We start from the raw sequence: 20000 nt of genomic DNA on the forward strand, positions 1-20000 counted from the left end.
GCATCTCGGTCAACCAACGAAAGCGAGGGAAATGATCAGAAACATAGCTGTAGAGAAAAATGAAAATATTTTTTTCTAGTGAGAAGGAAACTGAAATGAGAACATGCAGCATGAGAAAAAGTTAGAAATGAAATCAAGCTTAGAAGAAAAATCATGTAGACATGTTTTTGATCCGTGTGAAGTGTGTATATATTTCCTACAAGAGGCGAGTTGATTTTACTTCCCGCGTTTAACGGTGAATATATTCATGGGCAGTATTCACAGGGTTGTACTTTCTCGTGTATACCGCTCTGGAAAGAGATGCAGAGGGCAAAGTGTCTGATGTTCCAGATCATGTGTCACCGTTCAGTTCCAGAGAAAACTGGAAAGTGGGTCTTACTTTGTCCAGCACAGTTTGAAGTCGATGGAGGTCAAAACCTTCTGGATTTGATGCCCGGGGTCGCTTATAAACTTTGTTACTGAGTATGTAAATGGACTGCGCTACGTGGGCGATATTCGACGATTAACGAAGAATAAACGAAGACGTGAATGTTTCTGTGCAGTGGAAGAAGGAATGAAACAGGAAAAACAGAAGTTCGAGATGAATACGTGGTGGAGGTAAAAAAAAGGAGGAGGAGAAGGAGGAAGAGGAAGAGGAGGAGAAGGAGAAGGAGGAAGAGGAGGAGTAGAAGGAGGAAGAGGAGGAGGAGAAGGAGGAAGAGGAGGAGGAGAAGGAGGAAGAGGAACGGAGAACAGGGAGTCTAAATTTACGTGGATGGCGGAAGCCAGAACGAGGTGCTGTACCAAACCTTAGAAAAAAAAAAACTAAGTAAAACAAACAAACAAACAAATAAAAGAAGAATAAATCAGCAACATTTCCTGGTTTAGAACGAGGAAGAACGAAAAATGTCGACACGCGAGAGCAAATTAGTCCTTCTGGGCTAAAGAGAAAAGAATGCGGAACTGAGAGGAACGGGGCGGTGCTCTCCTTCTTCCCCAACGTTGTAACGTTCTTTGGTCTTTTTCTTCGTCGCTTCGTTTTCTTCTTCTTCTTCCTTTCTATGATTCTCTCTCTCTCTCTCTCTCTCTCTCTCTCTCTCTCTCTCTCTCTCTCTCTCTCTCTCTCTCTCTCTCTCTCTCTCTCTCTCTCTCTCTCCTTTGTACTTGTCTTTCTCTGTCTCTCTTCCTGTATATATATATATATATATATATATATATATATATTTACGTGCAGGTATGTTTCTGTGAACTCTTGTGCGTGTATTTATGAGAGTCTATGTGTGTGCACACGCGTGTGAGTGTATGTACACACACAGGATCCTATATATACGTGTTTGTTCTATCTAAAAAAAAATACATAGAAAATAGATTAAAGTAAAATTACTGAGTCCATCACATCGCATTTCGAATTTGGTCTCTTCTTCTTGTTCCGTCCTTCCAGACTCTTATCCAGAAAAGCTGCCGAAGAAGAGTCCATCAGTCACCGGATTGGCCGCGACACCTGACGGGTTGTGACGTCAGCAGCCATGCTTGGGTAAAACCCCAAAGAGTTTTAGTCGACTTTAAGAAGTCTCTCAGTGGGAGCAACGAATGTCTCGATTAATTCTCCAGATTCTGTTTCCTTGAATATTTCATTCTGGCTAAGTTAGCCAGCAGTTTGTTCATATTAAGGAGATCTCTCATTCTTGATATGTCATATAGAGCCAGGTTAAAAAAAAAAAAAAAAATGGTGGCACACAAAAAAAAAGAAAAAAAAAAAAAAAGTGGGTGACAGAATAAATGTACTTATAGGTAACTATCCAAGAAACAAAACTGAAAATATAATTATTCATTTTTCCTTTGTATCTTTTGTCAAGGTCATGTCACAAGTTACAGAAACAGCAAACAATAAACTCTGGGAAACTTTCCTCCTTCATCATCCGGGCTCTCCACACATCAGGCAGACAAAGCTTCTGACGACGCAGATTAATGATGGCGTGTACTTTAGAAGCTAGAAAAAAAAAAAATCGTGGCTCGCTGAGATGTTGGCAAGCTCTTTCTACTCCTCAAAAAAAAAAAAAAAAAAAAAAAAGACTCAAAGAGATACGCAGAATTCACCACAAGTTTATGTTAAGTGGTTGTGATTTAACACACTGGACTTATGTCACGTGTTGTGTTCGTGATCAAGTGCTGTTCCTAATTGAAAACTCAGAACTCTTGTATATTTCCGGATCTGTAGGTAATGCACACACACACACACACACACACACACACACACACACACACACACACACACACACACACACACACACACACACACACACACACACACACACACACACACACACACACACACGGCTCGGTGGCGGATTGGTAAGGCACTGGCCTCACAAGCCGGAGAACCGGGGTTCGATTCCCCGGCCAGGCGGAGATAAGTTGGGTTTGTCTCCTATCACGTGTAGCCCCTGTTCACCTAGCAGTGAGTAGGTACGGGATGTTAGTCAAGGAGTTGTGACCTTGCTGTCCCGGTGTGTGGTGTGTGAGTGGTCTCAGACCTACCCAGAGATCGGCAAATAATGAGCTATGAGCTCACTGCCGTAGGGTGGTGTCTGGCTGTCTCGAACAGAGGCTGCAGCAGATCCGAGGTGAATACACACACACACACACACAGATTGATCATATAGTGTAAATTATAAACAATGACACTATGTTTGATAAGTAAGGCTATCTTCGTTGTGCCTATTTGAAAACATCGTCGTGTGAGAGTAAGAAAAAAATGTCGCATATAACCTCTTGCAATGAGGAGTCATAAAACAAAAGCGAAACGCGTTGTAAGATTTAACGAGATCATATCATGCATTATGAATGTATGTCAAGTGGATCTGTACCGTCACTATCACAACATAAAGTGGGTGGAGGACAACGAGAGGTCCATCGGTGTCTATTGTAACTTAATTGTCATAGCTAAGTGACACTGTGGGTTAATCGACAACAACAAACAACAACAATAACAATAATATAAAAATCAACAAGAACAACAATAACAATGATCAATTAAACAGATGGCTTTGGGCAGTTGGTTCTTAGCGTTTTTAGTGCTCGTATCCGGTGACATTTGAAAAAAAAAAATCTCGTACCCTCATTAAATATAAATGCAGTGCAAACATATGAGAAGGATTATTGACACAAAACTTCCTTTGCTTTCTTATGGTAAACATATCGTACCATTGCACTGGCTATCATGTCTCGTACCCCCATCCAATACAAATACCATGCAAACATATGAAAAGGATTAGTGATACGAACCTTGCTTTGCTTCCTCGTAGTAAATATACAATACCATTGCCTCTGGGGCTATAATGTCTCGTATTCCCCCAGGGTCAAGGTATCCTACCCCTTGGGGATATAGATACCCACAGGTTAAGAACCACTGGCTTAGGCTAATAAGAATGGAAAATTGCACAGCAGAAATCGGAACTTGTTTATTAAGACATTTGTAAAAATGTGAATGATACTGGTGAGCTTTGTAGTCACCTAGAAAGACTGCGTCATGTGAGCTTGTCACATTATTGTTTTCAAGTTTACCTAGTGACCTTTGTATATTCGAATACTCGCTTTTCAGAGGATGGGAAAAGAAAAAGTCGCTGGGAAAAATATAGAAAAATATCATTGTTTTGGCTAGGAAAGATTAGGTTAGGTAAGTTTAGATTAGAATATATTAGATTAGGTTAGGTTAGATTAGATTAAGCTAGGTTATTCTTTTTCTCTTTTGACTTTGTGTAACTTTCTTTTTGGATTTGTTTTCTCTATGTATTTAATTTCCAAATTTATAATACTATACTTAGCTACATAAACATAAAATAGAATAATCGAAAAATATGTAAACGATGGTCATTCGTGTCAATGAATTCTCAAACGAGTAAGAAATGTTTAACGAAAAAAAATCCTCAATACACCTCAAATCTGTTTGGTTTTCTTTCTGTGTTTACATACATCTACAGTATCTACTTGTTCTGGAGAGAGACGATATGGCTCCCCTAAGGAGTGTAGTACACGGAAGAAGTTCCAGGAAAGCTCAGCCTGGAAAACTAATTAGCTTTACTGGAAATAGGGGCAGAGGGGGAGGGAAACCAGTGGTCTATGGAGGACAGGGGTCGTCAGGGGACTTCAACAACAACTTGTATTTTGTGCATTTTTGTAAATTGATGCCGTCGAACGCGTGAAGGCATTGTTTGTTTGGAGGTATCTATGTTCTCTTTGCGATTCCAATTTATCACTTCATCTGTTGGAAATGTTCGACAATATCTATGTGGAGTTTATGGAATACGATAGCCTTTCAAAGGTTGCAGAGGTTTTGATTAACTTTAGATTGATTGAATAGCGTTCGCTTGCGCGTGTGTGCTAGTATGTACATGTAAGCGACCACTCGTGTGACTATGGGTAGGGAGCAATTCCGTGATCATGACGACGGAAACAAGAAACAGATGAACATTTATTGAAGGTTTTGTACTACACTGGTTGTCACGACCCACCTATGGGCCAGGATAGTCGCGACACGAAAAATAAATAAATAAATAGATAAAATAAAATAAAATAAAATAAAATTTAAGGCCGTGCGTAGTTCGGGTGAGTAACAGAGTTCAGATGGGATAGTTAAACTCTCCGTTGAAATTAAATATTATTACACGAATAAAAATAACACAACATAAATGGACATAGAATAATAAAAACACATCAACATATGTTACATGAATTAAATCAATAATTATTCATCAAGCAGAGTAGCTGGGTGTGCTCTTGTATTCAGCACGTAAGAACAGGTGGGCGAAACGAAGTCTTGATTATGGTGTAGACCAGTCTTGATTCTGGTTGTTAAAGTCGCACCAATGATCTCTGGAACAAATGAGTAGTTTGAGGTGAGGTTGATGCACGATAACTTCTGGTAGGTGAAGTTTCTGGTAGTTGGGAACACGTAATCTTGGTTAATGTTTCGTAGTTAAGAAATAACAGAGTGTCAGTCGCACGTAGTCAAGCAGTAGTCTTGAGATGTCCGAAACAATTCGGAAAAACACGAAGGCTGTGCACTTCGTTTTTGAGATGGGCAATAGGTGTAGTCCAAAGAACTTGTTTAGCGGAGTTGTCGTAATCGACGAATGTAGAATAACCTCTACGTAGATTCTAATGGGCCCTTGGCATCAGAGCCCTTACGTGCCTAAGAGCCGCCCCGGGGGCTAAGTTCTCAGTGACGTCCTCCTCCACCCTTTCCCCATCACAACTTTCCATCTCCACCATACCTTATTGGGTTGCGAAATGATTAAACATATTTTAAAAATGTTATCTAATGTCCCTCTTACAGAAAGGGTAAGGGGGAAATATTCTATATTCTGTTGATTCGAACGCAAAATTCGTATATTACTGTAAAATATTCAGGGCTACTCTGACCTTTTTTATTATAATTATTTTGTCAGTCTTGTGGGCGGCATATTTAGACTAGAATTGCCACCCCCTCTAAATGTACCTCCCCAGGGCATATGCTCCTAGGTCATGGGACCAGTCGTACTTTCATGGCTTCCATGGTGAGGTACAGAGGCTGTGTCGTCCATTACAGGATAGACTGGTCTTGCAGTGGACCTTAAAATCTGAACGCACATACAATCCTTAGAAATACACACACACACACACACACACACACACAAACACACATACACACACACACACACACACACACACACACACACACACACACACACACACACACACACACACACACACACACACACACACACACACACACACACACACACACACACACACACACACACACACACACACACACACACACACACACACACACACACACATATATATATATATATATATATATATATATATATATATATACATGCATGGAGCATTTATATGAGTATATGTAATGAAAACCATAGAAGGCTGCGCGGTAGCCCAGTGGATACCGTCTTGAATTCGTAAGTAGGTGGTCGTAAGTTCAATTCCCTTGCCCCACTGTAGGTTTGTTGCGTTAGTTTATCGACAACCCTTACCAGGTGGGGAGGCAACCTAACATCGACCCCCCCCCCCCAAAAAAAAAAAAAAAAAAAAAGGCGGCTTGCCGTAACTGACAGATTTTTTCTTTTTTTTTTTTCTATTTGCCATGGGTTCCTCACTTACCACTGCGGGTGGGTGGGGGTGGGGAGTGGGGAGTGTTATGGTGAGGTAATGGATTTCTGAATACTAGTTGCCCCTCTTCTGAGGCGTTGCTTTTCCTACCACACTTGGGCCGAATGATTTACAACTTGTTTCGAAATATCTTGATCTTATTGGGATATATGTATTCTACACGACAAGAGTATATTTCTATCGTTATATATAAGATCTTATGGGTAATTTTGAGCTGAATATGTCATTATACTCTATTTCACTAAACTGGGTCCGTTTTTGTTTGTTCTCAGTTACACTCTTTTTTAGATTTTATTTTGTTACTGGGAATGTGACAAAAATCAAGTTTGATCACTACAAACCTGAAATCATCATGAAAATGAATGGTCTTACAAAAGATAACCAGTAAAAAAAAATAAAAAAAAAATTAAAGGTAAAATTGCTTTATTGCACGGTTTTTTGAAGTAGAAGAATTCAAACACTTATGCTGAACACAGCGATATAATCTCACTTATTTCAGTACTTGTTCAAATATAACTCAGCTCCACATCTATACTATATCCTTGACGAAGCCAATCATGTATTATGAGAATGTTGAAGGGGGAGAGGGAGATGGGGAGGGGGAGGGTATTATATTGCCCCTTTCCCCCTCTGAAATAGGCTTGGCCCATCTCCCCCCCTCCAGTTGCCCCCCCCACCCCACAGGTGCCTCTCCCCCCCACAGTCCCCCCCCCCGCACACACATATTCCCAACCCATCACTTATTCAAACTATTTTATACAAACTATATTTACGTTTATCCAAAACGAGACGAAGATAGTCTTCGCTATTATGCAGAATTTTTGTTTTCCAAATCTCGGGGTTTATTAAATTACAATTGCCATGAAAAAATGGGGAGAGAAAAAGGAAGATGATGAAAACGGTAATTTGATAAAATATGAGAACTGTAGGACAGAAACTTGCATAAAACAGGAGAAAGTCTTTTTTCGTTTAATCAGATGGAACGTAATTTCATATTTCTATTACATACACGCATGCAACACAGCAATTTGAGGTAATGGTAAGCATCACGGGCTACCACGTTGTAATACCGAGTACGCGTTCCACTCAGGGTAGAAGGAAAGCTTTTTCAGACAGTTGGAGCTTTCACTGTTCCCTTTGTGCAAGGAGATGATGAGTATGCGGTATATGTAGTCATGGTATCGTCATCGGACGATATGTGCTATGAGATCTCATGATTATGTGATCCAAAATGATGGTGGTATATCACACACATACATACACACACACACACACACACACACACACACACACACACACACACACACACACACACACACACACACACACACACACACACACACACACACACACAAACACACACACACACATAGGTCTGAAAAAATAGCTTCCCACACAGAGTGATAGATACTTGGAACAAATTAGACAAAGAAACAGTGTGCAAACACTATTCAAGATTTTAAGAAAAAAAAACTTGGTGCTGAGAGATACAAAGACGGGTCACCACGAGCATAGCTCTCTTCCCGTATAATACAACTAGGTAAATGCACACACACACACACACACACACACACACACACACACACACACACACACACACACACACACACACACACACACACACACACACACACACACACACACACACACACACACACACATACACACAATCCCAAACTCAAACTAACTCGAACGGACACCGTACCAAGTTCTCATGCAAATGAATTAACATATATGCATGTGCACGAGTCAAATCATCGTTTATCCGGATGTGTGTGTGTATGTGTGTGCGTCTATGTGCGTGTGTGTACGTGTATGTCTGTGTGTATGTGTATGTGTCTGTGTATGTGTGCGTGTGCGTGTGTGTGCGTGCGTGCGTGTGTGTGTGTGTGTGTGTGTGTGTGTGTGTGTGTGTGTGTGTGTGTGTGTGTGTGTGTGTGTATGTGTTAAGAACCTCCATGATCATGGATCACGTGATCAGGAAACCTCATAACACATATAGTCCGTCCTATAACATACTATAACGTACTATAACGAACTAAGGCGTAAGTGGTGGAAGTGGTCGATTTATTTTATTTCATTTATTTATTTATTTATTTATCTATTTATTTTCTGTCACAACACATCACCCTAAGACCTTTCGCGATATGATGTTTCACATCTATCTTTTCTCTCATCAGACCTAATTTTCCCCAATTTTTTAACGATAAAGAAAAATGATAATGATAATAATAATGAAAAAAAAGAAAAAAAAAAATCGACCACAGAAATTCCTACCGGTACAATCATGAATGTTGGTTATTTTTTTTCTTTCTTTTGTGTGTGTGTCCGAAATGTACCAGGAACTCAGTGACGTAATTGGATGCCAGAAGTGCTCCGGCACTCTGGAGGCTCTCGGCCGGGCCATGCGGTCGTCGTCGTCGTCGTCATCATCATCATCATCATCATCATCATCATCATCATCATCATCATCATCATCATCATCATCATCATCATCATCATCATCATCATCATCATCATCATCATCATCATCATCATCATCATCATCATACCACCACCATCATCATCATCATCATCATCATCATCATCATCATCATCATCATCATCATCATCATCATCATCATCATCATCATCATCATCATCATCATCATCATCATCATCATCATCATCATCATCATCATCATCATCATCGCCATCATCATCATCATCGCCATCATCATCATCATCATCATCATCATCATCATCATCATCATCATCATCATCATCATCATCATCATCATCATCATCATCATCATCATCATCATCATCATCATCATCATCACAGGTCCTCTCAGGTTCGTGCTGCTTAAAATCCATTCTCTTCCTCTCTTTTTCTATTCTTTTTCTTTTTCACAAACACACACACGCACACACACACACACACACACACACACACACACACACACACACACACACACACACACACACACACACACACACACACACACACACACACACACACACACAAGCAAACACGCACACACACACACACACACACACACACACACACACACACACACACACACACACACACACACACACACACACACACACACTCGCGCGCGCGCGCACTCTCTCTCTCTCTCTCTCTCTCTCACACACACACACACACACACACACACACACACACACACACACACACACACACACACACACACACACACACACACACACTCGCACGCGCGCGCACACTCACAAACACACACACACACACACACTTACGGGAAGTAACGATGTGGGTAGGATGAGATCAGAGGAGCTTGTTCGGAATTACAAGTTCCTCCTTCAGGAGATGAAGGAGCGCGGGAGCCGTCACGTAGTCTGTGGGATCCTTCCGAGGATCTACGCTGGCTCGTGTTGAAACAGTAGAGCCATAGGGATCAATGAGAGGATATCACAATTGTGCACGCAACTGGGATATCACTTTCTTGATCCTTGGTACCTCTTTTCAAGGCGTCATGACCTTTATGCTTTTGATGGGATCCGCCTTACTCGCAGAGGCAAAGATGTTCTTACAAACCTTAATGTGGGAGTTTGTAATGAACTAGTTCCTTTTTTTGTGGTAGAAACTCAAAGTGAAGGGGTAATAGAGTGTATTGGGGAAAACAGAGTAGAGCATAGCAATAATGTATAGTACTCTGTGTAGGACAAAATATAATTTTAGGATATAATGTCGGTAGAGGACGAAATATTACATTAGAATGTAATGTCAGAGGACAAAATATCACGGTGGGATGTAATGATAGTGGAGTACAAAATATCACAATGGGATGTAATGATAGTGGAGGACAAATATCACGATAGGATATAATGTCAGTGGAGGACAGAATATAATTTCAGGAAGTGATGCCGGACAGAATGGCTGGTGTGGGACGCGGTGACGGATGACCGTGAGGGACCAGATATCCGTGCTGGGGCAAATGTTTATGAGGCACTGAATGTCAATGAAGGACCAAATGTCAATATAGAGCAAGGTGTCAATAAAGAACAAAATTTTAACGTAAGGCATGATGTTGAAACTCAAAACGTGTCAAAAAGAAATAATCACGAGTTTCTTAAAACCATGTACATTAATGCTCGTAGTATTAGGAACAAATTCCAAGAAATACAGGCGTATGTCAAAAGCGAAAATCTCGATATGATAGGAATAACCGAGACATGGTTATATGGTGGAGAGTTTGAAGCTGAATTTAATATTAAGGTATTTAAAAACTTTCATCAGGATAAAAACCACAAGAAAGGTGGGGGTATTCTGTTGTACGTTAAAAGCAATGTCCATGCCTGTGTTTTAGAGAGTGAAACAGGATGCATATGATAGTTTGTGGGTAGAATTAACCCAAACAAATGGACAAAAAATGAATGTAGGTGTAATATTAAGGCCAAATACATTATCATTAGTAGACAACAAACTGTTGTTTCAAGAACTGTCTAGTTTCTTTAACCGGGACTTTTTGATAATGGGTGATTTCAATTTTACTGACATTGATTGGATGACCCTTAAACATGGCCATATAGGTAGTCGCTTGGTAGATTTTCTCGCTGAAAACTACTTAGTTCAGCATATAAAAGAGGCCACATGACATGGAAATTTACCCGATCTATTGATCACTCCCCGAAAGCATGATAACCGATGTAGAAGTTGGTGAAACTATTGCAAGTAACAATCACAACTTAGATTCAGACTGCTAATTTTTTTTAGAATAGATACTTGTGTATCTAAAATATCCGATTTCAGTAAAGCTCAGTTCATAGGACTACGTCAAGAGCTTCAGCTTACAGATGAGGAAGCAAAATTAAGAGAAAGACCTGTAGATCAGATGTGGGAAATTTTTCAAAATACTCTTACTAAGATGATTGATACATCCCGTTTAAGGACAGACTACCCCCCCAAATCAAGCTCGCCCAAAATGGCTTGACAAAGAAACTGAAAAAAAGTATTGCTAAAAGACAGGCTTATAAGAAATACAAGCGCTCGGGTGCACCTAATGACTATCAAAGTTATATAATAATACAGAGATATTTAGAAAAGACAATAAAAACCGAAAATGACAATACGAAATAAACATCGCTGATAAATCCAAAGAGAATCCCAAAGAATTCTATAGTTACATTAAAGATAAAAAGGTTATTAGGAATCACATTGGCCCACTATCATCTGCTGACGGTCAACTTGAATATTCAAATGAAGGAATGTGTCATATTTTAAACAACTATTCTAGCTCAGTATTCATAAACGAAACACCTCAAAGTGAACTCCAAACTGAAACCTGTGAAAAGTCTAGGGTGTACTTACTACGGTAAATATAACAAAAGAAAAAATTAAAAGGTGTATAGAATAACTCAAAGTTAATAAAACATCAGGGCCTGACGGTTGGCACCCATGAATCTTAAATGAAATGAAAAATGGAATTGTTGGTCCATTAGAAATTATTTTCAAGGAATCCATCATATTCGGAGATATCCCAAGAAAATGGAAGCTAGCTAGCGTTACTCCTATATTAGAAAAAAAAACGACAAAAAGAAACCAAATAACTACAGGCCTATAAGCTTGACTTCAATCGTAGGAAAAATGAAAGAAACTATCATCAGAGATGCTATCGAACATCATTTAGAAAGTAACTATTTGATAAAGGATAGCCAGCATGGATTCAGACGGAAACGTTCTTGCGTGACTAACTTACTTGAATTCTACAACACAGTCATCTCGAGTTTTGACAAAAGAAACAATATAGATTTGATATATCTAGACTCTGCAAAAGCTTTTGATACCGTCCCACACGAAAGACTACTTCACACGGAATAAGTGATAACCCATTAAGCTGGACTAGAAATAGGTTGAATGATCGAAAACAGAATTGTTCTAAATGGCAAAACTTCTAGATGGAAAAATGTTACGAGTGGAGTTCCTCAGGGTTCCGTTTTTGGGCCACTTCTATTCATAGTATATATATAAATGCTATAGACCACGGACTAAAATCTATTGTCTTCAAATTTGCTGATGATATAAAACTGTGCGGAATGGCAAATGATTACTTAAATCAATTAGATATTTAAGAAGATTTAGATAAACTACAGCAATGGTCTGAAAAGTGGCTAATAAAATTTAACACAAGTAAATGCAAGGTAATGCACATAGGTATGAATAACAGTAAGTACGATTACAAGTTACCTGGAAATTCGTTAACAAAAGTGGATAGCAAAAAGCATCTCGACGTAATTATCAGTAACGACCTCAAATCATCTAAGCAGTGTATTTCAGTCTCTTGGAAAGCAAATAAGATTCTAGGACTGATTGCACGACCTTTTGACTTCAAAAGTCCATCTCTCATTAACAAGCTATATAAATCGTTAGTTCGTCCACATTTGGAATATGCTGTTTCCGTATGGTCACCGAATCTTATTAAAGACATTGACAGATTGGAAAAAGTACAACGGCAAGCCACAAAACTGATTCCAAATATAAAAAATAAATCATACGAAAATCGACTAAAACATATGAAGCTGTTTTCTCTAAAAAAGCGTAGACTCAGAGGTGACTTGATACAGGTCTTTAAGATTCTAAAGGGATCTGGCAACATAAAAAATGACAAATTTTTTACACTCAATGGGAATTCGACAAGAAATAATGGTCTCAAACTGTCAGGAAACAAGTTCAATTTGGAAATGGGTAGAAACAACTTCGCCAACCATGTAGGTAATGAATGGAGTAAACTTCCTGCAGAGGCAGTGCAATGTAGTTCAGTTCGAAGCTTTAGAATTCATTTAGATAAATACCTAAGCAAGATGCTGTAATGCCTGCCATTTATTTTATATAATTTATTTATTTATTATTATTTGTTTATTATTTACTTGATTTTCATTTATTACCGTATTAGTTATCTGTCAATTTATTATTATTTACTATTTACCTGTTTCTTTATTATTTAACTATACCTATGCATTTATTTATTCTGTTTATTATTATTTATATTATTATAGCTTTTATTTATCTATTTATTTATCATTATTATAATTTTTTCGCATCCGACTAGTTAGTGACCAAAAGGATCTCCTGTCGGCATGCTACTTCTTTGTAATTCTTTGTAATCCTTTGTACACACACATAACACGTACACACAATTTATTTATCATTATTATAATTTTTCGCATTCGACCTGGTTATGGGCCAAAATGTCTCCTGTCGTCCTGTCGGCATGCTCCTTCTTTTTAATCCTTTGTAATCCTTTGTACACATACAAACACGTACACACACACACACACACACACACACACACACACACACACACACACACACACACACACACACACACACACACACACACACACACACACACACACACACGCACACACACATAGATTGGTCATACGAGCTCTGAGCTATCTTTCGGGAGGGAAATAGCTATCGATCACGAGTCCAGCACGTGATCCAAGGACCAAGGTGAATACACACACGCACACACACACGCACACACAGCCTTCGGCCGAATAAAATCGTATAGAGTTAGCTATAATGAAATGATCAAATGCGCACTCGTGAAGTGCTCAATACGGTGAGTTGTCTTCATAATAGCCCAAACAAAATCTCTAAAACGGGTCAGAGAAGCGAAGGGATGAAGAGGAGAATGCTCACCTTATTAATCGTGGAATGTTGGCTGAATAATGCAGAGGTTGATAAAAAAAAGTGAATCTCTTGACATGTATATGGGGTTGTCTTTGCACTGAATAAAATTTCCTAGTACCCGAATAAACATGAGACGAATAGAGATGCTAGAGAGTTAGAAATCACGAAGGGACGTCTGCAGAAACTCTTGATGATTAAGACCAAATTTTCAAAGGGTCAGAACGCTTGGTAGTTAGTCGTCTTTTCCAGTGAGTCCGCGACCCCAAAGTGCTCTGCCATAGTCACAGTATTCTTCCATTACTTGTATTTAAACTCATTTATTACTCTTCAATTGACTGGATGAAATATGGTAGACACAATCTTTTCGGATTTATTTTTGTTCCAGAAAGAATCATTTCGCTGTTATATTTGACGTTTGCTCAAGTTAAATGAGAGATTGCCACGGTACGAATAAGTAAAGGTTTGTCTATCCATCAATGCTCACAGCGCGTTTGTATTTTACATGAATTTGCAATTATTTAAATATTTGCTCAACTTATGCTCCCTTGATCTTAACTTGATGGTGATTCCCTTCGCTATTGTTACCATATTAGTTGGTTTGTAATTTCCGTTTTCTATGATTGCAGTTATTTATTACTTGTTTTTTTTATATTGTTGATTTATGAGTTTTGTTAATATTCTTCGTCGAGTAATATGGCCATACATGTATCTACAATCTTTGCTAAGTCCACATGAATAGATTTGCAAAAACATTTATTATCAATTCATAAAACTGGAGAACGTATTGCAAACCTACAAAACTGATTGATCACTTTTGAAGTTTAAGTCTAAGGCACAGAAATATATTTTGGAAAGAGGAAATATTGAAAAGGAAATCAGATTGAAATGAAAAGACGGGGATGGTAGATGTGTTTGTTTTAATATGTGTGTGTGTGTTTGCGTGTGTGCACAATTCATCATGGTCTTCAATAACGTGCTGGACACGTGCTTGGCAGCTATTGACCTCCTGGATAAGAGCTCCATAACTCACACGACCTCATTTATGGGTAATACCGTGACCTTACACACACACACACACACACACACACACACACACACACACACACACACACACACACACACACACACACACACACACACACACACACACACACACACACACACACACACACACACACACACACACACACACACACACACCTACCTACCTCCTTGCTCAAGGGAGTGAGTGACGACCTGGGATGTTGTCATACTTTGAAAGCCCTGGGCAGGGAGTGAACTCGAAACCACCAATATAGTATGCCATGACGATACTACTATATAACCTGTCGGAGTGTTTGTGTATTTTATCGAATTGTAATATACGAGGTTGAAGCTGTGCTCGTCCATGAGTGTGTCTGTGTGTGTGTACGTATGTGTAGGTATGCATGTGTGCATGTGTATGTGTACATATGTGCGTGTGCATGTGTGCGTGGATTTATGTGTGTGTTTGTGTGTGTGAATGTATATGTATGTGTGTTTGTGTGTGTGTGTGTGTGTGTGTGTGTGTGTGTGTGTGTGTGTGTGTGTGTGTGTGTGTGTGTGTGTGTGTGCGTGTGCGTGTGGGTTGGGTGCGCGCGCATGCGTTTGACCCGAACCGTGTAGAGAAGTAACTAAAGTTTTTTATTCCTTGTTCCTCAGTGAAAAAGATTCTGTCGCCTTCAACTGATACAGCTCAGGGAGGATCCGGTTGAGACGATGATAAACTCTGAGTAGAGTAGTTTACCCACGGCACACATATTTTTTGTATTTCTGATCTCGTCTAATCTTATTTCTTTTCATCATTCTTAAGAAAATTAAAGGATGGTATAGAAGGGTTATGTGAGTAAGTGTTTCGTGTGGAAACTGGAGGTTGTTTGTCTCTGTAAAGGTATAAGAGAGATTTTTTTTTCTATTGTGATGAGTGAAAATCTAGCGGTAGACATCAAAGACGATTCCATGAAGGCAAATTGGAGAGTCTTCGTGGGTGGCTAATTAAGGACAGAACCTGGAAGCCGAGACTGGGTCAGGATTCGCTGATAAACCGAAACTCATTCTCGCCAGGAGTTTCTGAGGATCATGTGTCTTTAGCCGGAAGAAAATAGCTTAAGTAATTGGTTAATCCGTAATAGAAAGGAGGTTAGTTGGATACATGGTTAAGGGGCCCTGTGGACCAGAGGGTCGTAGTTTTGTCTTCATCTTAGGAAGCTTGGGTTCGATACCCCGGGAATGTCAATGAGCAGTTGTTTAAATGGCACGTTCACGGCTTTCCAACCCCACTCTGCAACGCCGGCCGGATGTCAGAGCTGCAGGATACCAGTATTGCATTCCAGCACTCCATCACTTTGGTTGAACTGATGGAGTGTTGGTTTCAAACTCCATTCGTGGCCACAGCTATTCCAGCCCACTACAACATTTCACATATAATTCCCACCATCCACACACTCATCCTAAGCCTGATCAAGCCACAGAAGTGAGGTACAGCGGGTTTGTCACATCCGGTATACTTGCATTGGACCCACAAGAAAATTTCCCTCTAATTATTTGTTGTGAGTGCGTGCAGAAATTAGCTTGTGCGCAAACTTTGCCTACTCTGGAAAGTACGTGCGCGCCCATGGCGGCAGCAATGTCATTTCGTTTGCAATGGAAGCGCTAGAGTTAGAATAGAAAAAAAGTATTGGTTTTGACGGTTGGCAAGTTACCACATTTTTAGAGAATTTATAAGTTGATCTTTGGGTGGAACTTCTTTATGGATTTTAATATCATTTGAAAATCTTGTGTGGGCACATTTTTTCTTTATATGTGCTAATTGTAAAACATATGCGCGCGTGCACATGCGCACAACATAGAAGGAACGTTGCCCACAAGTGGGCCTTGTACGAAAGATGCAACAATGGAATATTTTATATCTAATACCAACCCTGTCAGAAGAACTCTAGTGATCATAGGAAGATCTTTTGGTTCTTTGTGCTACTAAACGAAGTTGTTTCTGCTCGGACGGGATGGCGGAGTCAAGTGGCGTGCTAGCGACCAATGCCTTGTATACCGCCACTGTGAGACAGCAGATGTGAGGATGAAATTTACTATTTACCTGTTTGTTTATAATTTAACTTCACCTATTTGTTTATTTACTTATTATATTTATTATTATTTATATGATTACATTTTTATTTATTTGTTTATTTGTTTATTAAATTTATTATTACTATAATTATTTTTTGCATCCGACCCTAGTTATGGACCAAAAGGTCTCCTGTCGGCACACTCCTCCTTTGTAAGTCCATGGACTATAGTTTACAGGCGGTTCTTTCCTTGTGGACACAAAATTTATGAATTGCTGTTTACAGATGGGGGTAATCATACGGAAAGTGAACGATGATAAGTGGAGAACTTGGGTACATACCTAGTTAACCAGTCGTATATTTGTGTCTTTTCATCTTTATTCTTTTTTGTTTCGTTTCAGGGTAGACATGGCTTCACGATCGTGTGCTCTGCTTGCCCTGCTTCTGCTTCAGCACGGTAAGTGTTTCCACATCGTTCCTTTGTAGATTAACACCTTCATTAGGGTAACTACCCTCCATCCTCTCGTTTCAATAAAATCGTCTGGCGGATGTCGGAAGAGAATGAGATATGTACGTCACTACGTTGAATCAGTTAATTTATCTTGCATTCGTGTGTGTGTGTGTTTGTGTGTGTGTGTGTGTGTGTGTGTGTGTGTGTGTGTGTGTGTGTGTGTGTGTGTGTGTGTGTGTGTGTGTGTGTGTACATCTCATCACCTTGCATTTACCCAAATTTATCTTTAACTTCCTTCTTTCGCACACCGTCGTAAACTCTGTGACTAACTTCCTTAATCCCCACTGCCACAAGCGCAGTGTCGTCAGCAAACAACAACTGGCTTATCTCCCATTTTTCTCCATGTTCTTTAACAATCTCCAATCCTCTACCCATTACCCTTGCATTTATCTCTCGCACCACCCCATTCCTATCCCCAAGCCTCGCTCTGGTCGGCCAAGGAAGATATCTAATCGTACTTCTGAGGTTATTAGGAAGTAGTTGGATAAGGATTCAACAGTCACAGCTCAGAAATTGAAGAAAAATAACCCCTTACTTCTACAGTTAGGTTATTGTAACACGTATGTTAAAGAATGCCATTTGCACCCGTATCCAGAAACCTCTTGCGCTGACGTCCACTCTCTCTTCATCTGATGTGCCGGAGGTGTGATACCTACAATTCTCCTCTCCTAGGGGAAGTAGTGATGCTTCGATGTTCACATCCTTGCATACAACCCGGAGCATTTGGGCAGTGAAATCCCTTATTTCGTCATGTCTCATGCAGATGAATCCACCCTGATTGCATATGTATGATTTGGATCAGACTGTGTACCACAGGAACATCTGTTAGGTAGCCCATTCGATGGGCATCCGTGAATTCTCTTTTGTTTAGGTTGAATTCCTTTGCCCTGATTGGTACTGCTGTCAGCCAACTGGATCCCCTTCTTTCTGTGCCATTCCCATTTTTCTTTTTATACGATTCGATAGCTGATCTAATAAAGTGCAAAGCTCCTCCTTTTGCCTCACTTTTCTAGCCTTTGATATGTTTCTTCTAATTTCTCTGACTACTATTGGTACTACTACTACTACTACTACTACTACTACTACTACTACTACTACTACTACTACTACTACTACTACTACTACTACTACTACTACTACTACTACCACTACTACCATCACTACCACTACTACCATCACTACCACTACTACCATCACTACCACTACTACCATCACTACTACTACTACTACTACTACTACTACTACTACTACCACCACCACCACCACCACCACCACCACCACCACCACCACCACCACCACCACCACCACCACCACTACCACTACCACTACCACTACCACTACCACTACCACTACTACTACTACTACTACTACTACTACCACTACTACTGCTACTACTACTACTACTACATCTACGCATACTACTACTAATGATAATAATAAATTGCCTCAATTTCCATTGACTGGATACTCGAATCCCCAAGGCAGCAAACACCAGTCCTCTGCTGGACCTTTCTTGGAATTAACGCTGGATTATCAGTGACCTACATGTGACCTGCTCGTCGGAAGAGGAGTATGAAGAAGAGGAGGAGGAAGAGAAGGAGGAAGAAGAGGAGAAGGAAGAGGAACAGGAGGAAGAGGAGTTGGAGAAGAGGAATGAGAGTAGGAGGAAGAGGAGTAAGAGGAGAAGGAGAGAGAGGAGAGGAGGAAGAAAAAGAGTGGGAGAAGGAGGAGTAGGAGGAGGAAGAGGAGGAGGGCGAGGAGGAGGAGGAGGAGGAGGAGGAGGAGGAGGAGTAGGAGGAGGAGGACGAGGAGCAGGAGGAGAATGGGAGCATTCTCTAGCCTTCGGATTCCCTTGTGTGGAAAAAAAAAAAGTCAAAGTTTGTAGGTCTTTTGTCTGACCCAAAGACCAAGTGACGGGACCGCACTTCTAGATGGAGGTAAAACGTGATGATAGGATGACTTGAAGATGAGAGGATCCTCTCGACAGCCGTTCTACAGAACCACTATTAGCAAACACAATTGCCAAAACAAGTGCTTTGGTACTTTCTGTTGATTGTATGCAATTGACAATTGCCGCCGCGTCTATTAAGGGAAACGTCGCACTGATAAAGACTCTGTTTCCACGCGGCGTTTCTTTTGATCGACTTTCTGATATACAGATTTTGTATCTAGTAACGAAGACTTAAAAACAGTTGCACATATTTGTCACGAATGAAAAGAAAGCTTCATCACTTGCATGCTTCTTTTGCCAAGGCGATCATCTCTCAGTTTTGGGGTTTTGGAGTTTTCTTAACAAGAATACATTCAGGCAAACCGTCGAAGAACTTGTTTATCCAACTGTACCGAGAATCGATCTCAAAATACGAGTGATAGAGGGCGACCGGGAACCCTGGCCGCGATCCTTAGTCTCTCTGGCGCGAGGGAAAACACCCGCGGATCCGCGAATACAGACCGCGGATCCGCGAACGCAGACCGCGGGATCAAATACGAAGTTTCCTTTTGATCCCTCGAGGAAGCAAAGTTGGACGGGACGTGTAAAAACTAGCGGACAGCGTGGTTGGAGGTATAATGGTGGGGTAGGGGGGGGAGTGGCTGC

The 20000-nt window shown here is 40.2% G+C and overlaps 1 protein-coding gene across 1 annotated transcript in view; it reads left to right on the forward strand.

Annotated features, from left to right (window-relative positions):
* LOC143024353 (uncharacterized) overlaps positions 1 to 20000 on the forward strand; it is a 303367-nt gene that overhangs the window by 37096 nt on the left and 246271 nt on the right. The window contains exon 2 of the mRNA XM_076183147.1: positions 17295 to 17350. Coding sequence (XP_076039262.1) covers positions 17302 to 17350 — 49 coding nt within the window. The 5' untranslated portion in view covers positions 17295 to 17301. The remainder of the gene's footprint in view (positions 1 to 17294; positions 17351 to 20000) is intronic.

This window comes from Oratosquilla oratoria, chromosome 4, assembly GCF_046742065.1.
Source record: "Oratosquilla oratoria isolate Oo_2021 chromosome 4, ASM4674206v1, whole genome shotgun sequence".
NCBI classification, from domain to species: domain Eukaryota; kingdom Metazoa; phylum Arthropoda; class Malacostraca; order Stomatopoda; family Squillidae; genus Oratosquilla; species Oratosquilla oratoria.